The 12,136-nt window shown below is 36.9% G+C and overlaps 1 protein-coding gene across 1 annotated transcript in view; it reads right to left on the reverse strand.

Moving 5' to 3' along the window:
- The window catches only part of LOC124152037 (homeobox protein Hox-A5a), a 43,872-nt gene that overhangs the window by 22,483 nt on the left and 9,253 nt on the right, over positions 1-12,136 (reverse strand). Inside the window, exon 2 of the mRNA XM_046524780.2 lies at positions 1,752-2,438. Coding sequence (XP_046380736.1) covers positions 1,752-2,319 — 568 coding nt within the window. The 5' untranslated portion in view covers positions 2,320-2,438. The remainder of the gene's footprint in view (positions 1-1,751; positions 2,439-12,136) is intronic.

The following is a 12,136-nucleotide window of genomic DNA, read 5'->3' on the forward strand; positions in this document are numbered from 1 at the left end:
CATATTGACACAGTATTCGAGGCTCATTCATTGTCATAAAGGGTATTTTATATTTGTATATTAAATGTTTATTGGTGAATAATGTAATTACACACTGAATACATCGTTAGCATATTTATTTATAAATGCATGTGTCATAAGTCATGTTTTTTTACCCGCTTCAGTATCATATTTGTTATTATTCATATTCTGTTTAATTTCGTTACGTAAATACATTATGAGCTTGGATGGACAAAACAGAATACGACGTAGGTTTTTCGTCAAGCTTACACTTGTTTCAGAAGCTGAAATCAGGACAACGTTTAAGCCTTAGGCAAGTTCCTGTTGACAAACTTCAACATAATTAATAATGTTTTTTACACGGCCCTGCCGCTTTGATTGTTTCCAGTCCTCTTTAAATACATGTTTTTCGCTCCATTTGTAAAAACTTTGTTTCTGAGCATGGTTGCGTAATAACGTTGTTTTCTTTATAAATATTGTCAATTCCGTTCGGCGTTTCCTTACTGATGAACGTACCAATATGCAATCTATTGACATAGTCCTAAGTGCTTTGTCATATTTATCTGAACAAAATGCATAACTTCTTTCTATGTATGTTTTATTTGATTGAAATCAATCGCTGCATTTATAAATAAGACTTGGTGTTAAAACTTGACTGCGAAAGATCACATATCTCCCCTTAGCGTGTCAGCCGAAATAGATATTCAACTATGACATTTGCTTTATCGTTATTTTATATCAAAGAATTTGAATTCAAGCATAAAACTTAAACATACACATCACGTTTTAAATATTTACCATTGGAAATGTCTTAACGACACCTTATCATATAGAGGTAGTCATTCAGCCGCATATATTTGAAATAAGAAATTTTATTAATTTTTTTGGTTCGTGTGTGAAATGAAAGTAATGGACAGAGACATGTAGACATGTTTAAACGGATGAAACCAGTTGATGCAAAGTTTTATGATATATACATATATGTGTAAGGACGGACAGGGGGATTTATTGTGTGACGTCGTCATCAACATTCTGCACTGTGCGACAGTCTAATTGTTACTTTGTTGATTTATGACAGTCAAATAGGTCCTATAAGTCACCACAATTTGTATAGTTTTACGGAAAGTTAAAACTTCCGAGGCTCTCTTATGATCATTGTCAAACAATTATAGACTTGAATTTCAAACTGCTAGGGAGGGATACAGTTTGACACTCGCAATAGACAGTTGCAATTTACGACAAGAGTTCAGGTTAAAATTTCAGATTTTTGTTCACCCATTTCATTATCGATTAAATATGTATTTATCATGACTTTAGGATCATTTAGATAAGAGTTAAATCACTATTTGATTCCTTATTGTTCTAATTTGATAATTGCATATTTCAGCGTTGACGATAGAGTTTAAACTACACCATGTCAATTTCGTCTTAGGGTAATCAGTGTCACTTGTTTCACAGCGTGAATGGGTTTGTGAAATGTACAAGTGTTGTGATATGTGATATGTACCTCGAGTGTTGTCAATGTCAGTCAATCATGAATCTACAAATTCCAAACAAATCACCTCACGACATCATAGCCGGGTTTCTTTTAACAGCTTGTAGCCGGGAACAATACCACGGAAATCGAGGTACTCTATTTACATAAATCCTGTAAAATACCGTCAGTGATAATATCTATGGGTGTTTCATTTCACAAACAGGTGCACAGAATCCCATCATAATAAATATACAAGAAAACAAAAACTACATACCTGAGCTGTATTGCATTCGCCGCATCCACGGGTATATCTGGGGAGGGGGAAAGTTCTCCGACCTGTGGCTCGGGTTTTGATTTTGTCCCTGTCCTGGGGGGTGCGGCGATGGCTGCTGTGGGGACTGGGTGTCATGCCTTGAGGGGGGTGAGCCAGTGGAATGAGCAGAGTTAGGCCGGCTGTCATCGAGACTTGTGTTCAGCTGACCGTTTGGGAAATACCCCCCGTTCGAAGCAGACGAATTACTCCGTAGTTCGCAGTTGCGGTCTGAAGTGTTCATGGGTACTGCATTGTGGTTTGAAGATTGTATGTGGGGTGGGGACGAACAAGGACTGGACGCCGGGAGGTGGGTGAGGCGAGGGGTAGAATAAAAGTCGCCATTTTGCTGATCTGTTATCCTGTCGCCACGGTTAGCGTTGTATGGGTAACGGGTCCCGGCAAAACTGGAATAGACACTGCCAGTCGAGTGATAATTTCCATTCCGCTCGTAATTCCCGTCTGAGCAATTGTCTAACCCGGCTGTTTGTCCGTAGCATGCTGAAAGCGAGTTTACGAAGTAAGAACTCATCTGAATCGAATAATATAAGATCGTAAACCTGTCCTTAGCGTCAAGCGATGTTGCGCTTAGAATGAATTATGATGATTCGCTCGTACGCTTTGATTTCACGGTAGAACAGGGTTGTCGCACTGAAACGAAACCAAAGAAGAGTCACGTGACTGGGGCAGCCAATGAAATCGCAAAGTGGATTGAGCGAGGTGAGAATGTCATGGAAAAAGGATTTGAATATGGCTAGTGCATTAATGCTTCCGTGAGCGGTCCAAATGTGAAATGAATTTAATGTTTTTATCATTAACCTAAAGAGGTGTCCCTTGACGTGGTATTTTTCATGCTTTCTCAACCTAAAATTACCTTTTGAAAGAGATTTCGTTTAGCGATGTTTTCATTGCGAGAGATACTTTTTTCATTGAAAAGAAATACATTTAAGTAAGCTTCATTCGCATAAGCTTTACCCTTGATGAAACACATGTGACATTTTGTGATTATATGTCATAACGAAATATTGCATTTGTGATGGAAAATATGTAGGAACAGTAAAATAAACATAATTAGAATATGTACCCATCAAGGATTCTACGTTAATGCACGCGGGCAATATTGAATATAGAATTTCAAAAAGTCACTTCTGATTCATTAATTTTTCAAAGCATAGAAATGTGAAAGTTCTAAAAGAGTAGATTTTGTGGGCTAGTATTTCGAATTTTGAAAGTGATCTATCTACACAGGTCTTAATGGCGAGTAAAGCAACAACTTCTCTTTCAAAGTGATGTGCTTTGTCTAGTCAGTATTGTTTTTTAAAAATAAATATATATCAATCATGATTTCAATCCGTCTCTTTGATTTATTAATCACCACTGCTTTGCATTTACTGATTTGTGTGCGGTATGATTGTGACTGCAAAATGGATTTTTTTTAGGAAAGCTGAAAAAAGATAAAATGTTAAATAGTGTTAAGAAGGTATAGTATGCAGTAAAACGCAAACTGATCATCCTTCCAATGTGTTAGATATTTATCGATAAAGTTGAAAACTTCAGTTACATCCTGTAAAATTTATATAATTAATTCATTGATTGACTCAAATGAAAGGCATATAGCTTAAAACAGCCAACACTAACATGCATGTTGTATCCCTAAATCGCCATCAACAATAACAATTAACACAAACAATATAAAATGTCGACTCATTGTTTACAAATAATGGCAATAACGCCGCTGATATGTATTGCATAAATCGTAACTATCTGTCACATATATCTAAAAGTAAACAGATACACCTCACATATAAATCAAATAACTCTAAATCAAGTTGCAATGATTTAAGATTGCCTGAAGATAATAATATCAAAGTTAATCAAAAGTTAGCATTATGAATATTTTGACAAAATTCACGATTATTAACAATTTGAGACAAGTCATTTAAATTTGCAATAACAGTAACCAAATATGAAACCGGCACTTGGCAAGAGCTGAAAATTCACATCAAGATTTAGTTAATATATTTCAGATATTGGTGAAATGCGACACTGTGATACATCATTACAATAGGACAGGCGCTTATTTACACCCCGTTGTTCCTATCACTGCTGGAAGGCTGTATAGATAGGACCATGTGCTATAAACAATGTCGATTGCACACCAATGGCCCCCTTTGCTGAATCTCCCCATTGTAATTGAAGCATGGTGCTCTTCCCCCGCATAACAAGGGAATATCCAGCTTAGCGCTCGCAAGGCAAGCACATGAAATGTACATCCAGTGTCATGATGTTCATTTCAGCGGAGAGCGCAAATCGTGTGCTATTTACAAGTCCCTTATGATATGTACATGCGTACGTTGAAAGGAGCATCACAACATATGAAATACGACACCATAATCGAAATATTTCCACAATGCATTTCAAATCCATCTCGGGGGGAATTAGACAGTGTTTTCTATTTCAGGAACTGTTCGTGTTTATGGATAAGGTCGTGTTTTCCATATGGTTACGAATACAATAAATTGAAAGTGCCGATTTTTATATATACATATATATGTGATATTTGGGTGATCGGGTGTATAGACATGTGTTTGTAATTGATACCGGAGTTGAGACAATAATACAAGTTCATAATAAATATAATCATCGGATAATTGTCTAGGCAACCCCAATTGAGTCTGCCCGTCAACTCAAAACAACAACCTGAACTCCACTACGCCAACCTCAACCCCGCCGTAACCTCAACGTATCACCATCTTACACAGATGTAATCCTGTTTCGGCTTGCGCGTCGAGTTGTCTTAAATACGGCGAATAATGACAGCTGATTTACTGTTTTAGGTTTCGTTGTCTATTAGAAACCTATTATGCGGTATATTCTTTTCATGCCTGTCAACTAAATCCAAATCCCAATGAAACATGTTATATATCTTTCATATGTCTGTGTGCCTCTCATAACATCACAAACACATGCTTTTAACATAGATATCATCAATGTCACCAGTTCCTTCTGTTTTGATATCCTACAAAGTGATATCACAATCATATATGCTTCAATTTTGATATCCTAAACTTGGTATCACAATCATATTTGCTTCAGTTTTTATACCCAACAAATTGATATCACAATCACATATGCTTCAGGTTTTACACCCAACAAATTGATATCACAATCATATATGCTTCTGTTTTCATACCCAACAAATTGATATCACAGTAATATATGCTTCAGGTTTTATACCCAACAAATTGATATCACAATCATATATGCTTCCGTTTTGATATCCTACAAATTGATATCACAATCATATATGCTTCTGTTTTTATACCCAACAAATTGATATCACAATCATATATGCTTCAGTTTTTATACCCAACAAATTGATATCACAATCATATATGCTTCAGTTTTTATACCCAACAAATTGATATTTCAATCACATAAGCTTCAGTTTTAATATCCTGCAAATTGATATCACAATCATAAATGCTTCAGTAGAAGACATCCTTTCTATCCAACGTGTTTTTGTCGGCAATTAATAAGCAATTGGGATATTTGTACTAAACAGCTGGTATTTTCAATGCTTGAATACGCCGTTCTAAAAGCGGATTAACAAACAGAAATACAAACCGTACGCAAATAAACAATCATCGTAATGTGGTGTATTGTTCTCAGTAATGTGTTCAGATCGTTGAGTAACGTCAGGGGAATAATTGTTTAATTCCTCAACTTATCATGCATGGCTTCGTCCAGAGTGTTTTTATTTCGCCTCCCATGTCATAAATCTTGGGCTCCGTGTAAACCAATTAGCAAATAGTCCATAAGGTTGAATCAACGATTGCCCCGTGATTTACAACCCCGGTCATAGAGTATCACAGAATATCACAGAGTATCACATAGTATCGCAGAGTATCGCAGATTGCGTTTCTGTGATACCATCAGTCACGTGGTGTCTGTAACGCCGATAGTTACTAAGTATGTTTACGTGTTGGTGTTGTCTATATCAAATGTGTCAATAATGAGGTGTCGATTGCGTGTGAATCGCGGAGGGTGTTGATAACAAGGGTGACGCTGGCGGGGGTTGGGGGAGGGACCAGGGAGGACACAGGGAGATAGGAGACCAGTTATGCCACCAAGGGCTCCGTAACGACCACTGGTCATATTTGTCTTTGCTAATGTGTCAGAAAAGCCATTTCAATTTCATACCGGTCAGGGCCAGGCTGTTGAAATTGAGGCGATTGGACGTCCCTTGGGTATTCTGCTGTATGCTTTGAAGAGTCAGAGGGCAGATGTGATTTCCACGTAGAGGAACGAACACGATGTATCACCGAAGAAGGTCAATATGCTACTATGTCCGAGACATATTCTGTGGCATAATGATAAATGAAAAAAAAATACATTTTTAAAAAAAAGGCACATTTGTAGCTCATTTCCTATTCATACGTGTTCATACTTTTGTTATTTCTTGGCGATTCCGTGTCAGAAAAGACCCCCATCAACCTATACTGATCGTAAGAGGCAATTTAATGGCTATGGTGGTCACCGGTGACTTGGTGGATTGTGTGTCATCGTACCCCGATTGTTGCTCTCAATATCGATCACTGGATTGTCTGGTCTAGATTCGATTATTTACGGGCCGCCGTCATATATTTGGCATACTACTGTGTAGCGTTAAACAACAAATAAAGAAAAATTGGACCTTTATGGACCTATTACTTTTACAGTACCTAAATCGAGGGGCGGTCGGGTAGCCAAGTTGATTAAAGTGTTTGCTCGTCACGCCGAAGACCCAGCTTCGATTCCGGCATGGGTACAATGTGTGAAGCCCATTGCTGGTGTCCCCCGCCGTGATATTGCTGGAATATTGCTCAAAGCGGCGTAAAAAACATACTCACTCACATAAATCGAATTTGGATTGTAGCAGACTCAGTAACATTTAAATAGATAAGCTTGATATATTTACAAATCTCCGTTCGCAAAAACAATGCATACCTGTTGTATAAGTGTATCAAGTACTGTTTCAACTTTACCCGAACCGCTGTGTCTGCCTAATATCAAATACATAAAACTGTGGTCATTGGAGATATTGTGATACCACAACCAACATTTCAAATCGTTATGTTTGTTCCCAGAGAGCTGATAAGTCAGGGAATCAAAAGATGGATTCAACGAGTGTTTCAAATTCTTAAGATTATGAAAATGTTTTAGAATCTCTTCATGGCGATTTTGTTGATATACGCTGTTCTGAACTGTTTCAAATCATCGCTTGTGTCCATGGGGTGTTTTTTTATCGTTGCTGATGTGCAACGTGATAGATGTATTATTGATGTGGAGTGCTATTTTAAAACCATTATTATGTAATTCTTTCGTGTTAAGATAATACACGGAATATGGTAAAAGAGATTATCACCATCAGTGTGTTAAAGTGTATTTTTCTTCAAGAAGGTCAAACAATTATGATAACATATGAAGTTTTGCCGGAGGAAATACCCCTTTGCGCTTTCAACAAAAACACAGGTAAAAAAGTCTCTCATTATCTACATGTTTACCTAAGTTCTCCACGCACCAGAAACAATTCAGTAATGAACCTACACCATACGCAGCTTGGTTGGATGGCGGCACACGAAGAGCTGAAGTACACTCCTCACCGTGTAATTGAAATGCAATTGACGCCCATCAATTTCAAGACCAGAGATCTCTCACTAAGAGCAGAATCTGATATAAAGCGCATCACTAGTGACATTGACAATACCCAGGCTACACGCTCTGTATGGCAACATTCAAATCAAAGTGAAATTGACTGAAATTGAAAACCCTAAACAAACCATGATGAAGCGGACACGTGCATTTATCGATGAGACTGAATGAGAGTGTGTTGTCATTACGATATTGATGCGATGTATACAATGTAAACAACATTAAACCATACGTGTTAATATTAAAAGAGGTGTTTGAGGGACGGGCAATTACATATCTAAACTAATAAGCATTATAATATTTTAATGTTCCTCCCAATAGAAAGTAAGAGTTTGATTGTTATTACAATGAGTATGATTTCCACAACGGTTTGCGTTATCAGTTTCTTTCAGCAAGTAAATAAATATGTTACATTACACGCGAGCTTGGTTCTTGTTAATTATTGCTTTTAATTCGGTAGTTATTGTCGATAAAACTGTTTTTTCAGCATTTGTTCTTTATAAAAACAACATTAGTTTTATTTCTGTTGTCATGTAGTCACAAACGATATATCTTCTAAAAACGATAATTTGATGCGAACTTGATACGTTTTTTAAATGTTCGTATTGGAGAGAATACTAATTTCAGCTGACAGATACAAGATAGTCTAAGCATTCTAATCACCTGATCTGCAAAGAACCTAACCTTGTCAATTACGCAAGATACGCAAAGACAGAAATTGTGTTGCACGCATCGTCTTACTTTGGTTTCCAACGAGTGCATCCCCCGGATGGGAAACTATTATAACAATGTAAAAAACAATTTAAGACATATTTTATTCGGCTCTACTATCTCAAATATTTCTAAAACGGTTCCTAACACCCACTGTTAAATTGTGGCGTTGCTAAATCACTGGCATATTTCATTCCCGTATGGTGCTAATGTGTCTGTAAAAATCAATTATTTTCAACATAACGTGTGCTTTAGCTGAACAAGAGGTATTCAAAGTTAAGGGAATTTTCGAGGCGTTTATTTCAAATGAAAAGTAGGCGAAATAATCGAATATTTTGATAAATCCTCTTTGATCTTGGATGTTCATGTATACTGGACATAACTTGTATGCAAATCGGTCATATTTTCTCTGCATAGAAATTATTTTTAAATATCTTCTTCTTTAATCAGATAGAATCGTAAAGATGAGGTATGTAACTACAGAATTATATTGCAAATGATGGTATTCAATCAAATACTTAAATCTAAGCTGCAACGTTGGAATATTTAATCATTAAATTATTTTTTTGTATCTCTGTGGCGTATGTAGTATAGGATTGTTGTTGTTGGTTTGTTGTTTAACGCCGCACTCAGCAATATTCCAGCTATAAGACGGCGGTCTGTAAATAATCGTGTCTGGACCAGACAATCCAGTGATTAATATAATGGGCATCTATCCACGCAATTGGGATACGATGACATGCATCAACAACGTCAGCGAGCCTGACCACCCGATTCCGTTAGTCGCCTCTTACGACAAGCATTGTCGCCTTTTACGGCAAGCATGGGTTGCTGAAGACATATTCTACCCCGGATCTTCACGGGTCATGTAGTCTAGGAAGTCAATAGGATATGATTGCAGAATTTCCTGATAATGTTTGTTATTTTAAAATAATAAAACAAAACGTGTGTCACAAATGTGATTTATCTTTCTACAGGCAATGTAAATGTAGGCATTTTAATATTCGCATGTTAGTTTGAAGAAATGTGATCAACAATATATAAAAATACAGTGTTATTTTAAATTTAAAATCAGTATGTAATTACTTGTAAGTAGGTTTAATACACTCAAAGAGTAAGCTTTGTGGATTATCAATCTTATAGGACCATTTCCTCAAACTGTTTTGAAGTAACTATCAAATTTAATATTGACATTTAAATTTATTTATCAGAATTAGTACACTATTATTTAACTGCCATTACTTTGAATGAGTAAATATTACACACTGTGTACATTATATAACTGTAAATACTTCTGACACTAAAATATATGTGACATAATTACTTAACCCAGAGATGAATAACATGTTTTCTGTTGATGTAAAAACAAACAGACGCAATTCTGATACAAAATGTTACATTAATGTTAGTACCCTTTTGTATATTATAACCAAAATCGGAATTAATTTCTGTTTACAATCACTTCTAGATGCATCAGTACGTATACCCACATGTTTATCTACATTCCATGGAGGTTTGAAAACAGAAGGGAAAACAACCTTGGTGGCTTACACCTTGATATATGTCATAAAACTCATTAATTGACGAAGGCAATAAAACACATACTGTTCTTTCTTTAATTTAATTATTTAGACCATGCGATGACAATCGTCTATGCAATTTATGAGGTTATAGATAAAAGGACTGTATCTGTAAAAACACGACACATTGGTACTCCATAATCTTGATCGATATGAGATGCACCTAAAACGAATGGTCCAATATGTGATAACTGACACGGCGCTTATGAAATAGACATGCTATTTTCAGGAAATGTACTTACCTCTTCCTCGCAACTGTGAAATCGACAAGCAAGACAAATGCGTGCTGCTGAACGTGCCGTGTTCAAACATGAGGCCCAATGGAAGCCATACATAAAGTGGTGTTGAGGGAGATTGGTAAAACAATAAATATTGTCATTTTGAAGAAAAAGACGTGTACTTCAAGACAAGAGACTATGACGAGCTAAAAAACACACCAACAGTTAGACATATGTACTTGTCTGTTACATATTTTGACAATATTATTCTCAACGTGTTACTAACATTATGGTATTTTAGTGTAGGGTTGAGTTTGTTCAAACGGTTATTATTTTTTATCTGTATCGTTTTAGATATATGAACTGCTGAATGTATATAACGTTTTATAACCAGGTCATTGCTATACAGCGGTGTATGTGTATATCTGATACACAGGTAATTAGTTTCGGCGATACCTTCGCTTATCTTAGAAGACTGAAGCCGATTCAAGCTGTGTGGTAATAAAACTCATATTTTGCTGTTGATTAAGAACGATCTTACATTACAAATTCATAATTAGGGCTTCCGGAATGCGGGCCAAATTGACAGAGACATGTGATTGCCCACTCACCAATATACCACATGATAACTTCATACGATGGAACTTCTTAAATATTGCTAATAATAAAACTAGCATAAAATATGACTATTGTTCAGACAACACCGAGGGGTGATATTTGAATGTGTCTAAATGTTAATATGTTTTAACGCGACAAAATTACTGAAACCACAGAATATTATCAAGTTAATGACAGAAGCCAGTAATTATACTTTCCGGTTACGGCGGGTATAAGAAAAAAATAATCTTAACTCATTATAAATGTCCAAGACGTCGTATCCCTTTCAATCAATTCGTCTTAATTTAAATTGCGAATTTCTGCTTAGGTTATGATGGGTTGGAATCGCGCATTGCGTTCATGGTTTTGCTACCCTAATGTCGGCTATCTTTTCGTTGTGCTGCAATTCAGAGCTGGCGGGGTAAAATGAGGTTGTTTCGCTTCGTTTTCTGTTTCGGGGATACGGCCTAGGATAACATTGGTGAGATTTATTGCAAGCGTGTTAAATTGATAGGACATTTCTATTACCTCAGGGCTCCTGAAACCCAGGAGCATGGAGCCAGGCAGCAAGGTATAGACATATAGGTTACTGTTACCCTATTTCTTAAGAATGTCGAGATGTCTACCGTAAATCTGCCAAAAGAAGGATTCCTGTAATTCTGGGGACGCTTATTCAAGCAGTCGAGTGTCGTTAGCACCGGGGCATAAAATGTACAAATGTACATGTCTAGTTGGGGAAAATGTTTAGTTTGATAGAACGAAGGGTGAAATACGACAAGGGAGTGACAGAAGAATGTAAAGGAGACGCGGTCTGTCTGCGTATTCATTCTTGACATCCCCTCCCAAACACCCCCCGCCTCTCCGCCTCTCCCCCTCTCGGACACGAAGAAGATACAAACGCGTCTGGCTTTTTGTCCAGTTGGGGCCCACCTGTGGGGGAAAAAGATTTACAAGGCGAGCGTTTCTCTGCTAGATGTTATATGCATGTTGTCTGTTTGTACACATGTTCTCTGTTGACCCGTTACACCGTGACAACTAATAGAACCTTTCTACATCTGCGACGTTCGGCGTTCCCTCAACGGCGCAAGCAACGAGCCGTTACCGAGACATATTTTCGGAATGGAATACTATCATCGCAAAAACAATGAGCACTCAAGCCTCCACGTTTATTAGTCAGGGTGATATATTAACGAAACCACATTACTTATAACAGCAGCGTGGAGGTTGTGGGCTATCATGTTATTCTCGCTTTGTGCGAATGTTTTTATTTACGTTCTTATTACTCCTTGTTTATTTTGAAGACTCTTGCGAAAATAAACAGAGATTCGCTATTAGAGCAAAAGTAACGACGAAAGCAGAGACCCCGAGTCCACGCTCAGTGATTTTGTAAAACGAATACTTTGACTACGCAGGCACATGTTGTATACGAATGGGAAATGAATCTGCGGGATTTTTTTACACGTGTAATTATTCTTTAATAGCTTTTAACATATATACATGTAGATAAGTCGTTATCTAATGGACGTTCGTGGTATGTTGTCAACCTATC

The sequence above is a fragment of the Haliotis rufescens genome, unplaced genomic scaffold, assembly GCF_023055435.1.
Source record: "Haliotis rufescens isolate VD_foot unplaced genomic scaffold, xgHalRufe1.0.p SCAF_4, whole genome shotgun sequence".
NCBI lineage: Eukaryota > Metazoa > Mollusca > Gastropoda > Lepetellida > Haliotidae > Haliotis > Haliotis rufescens.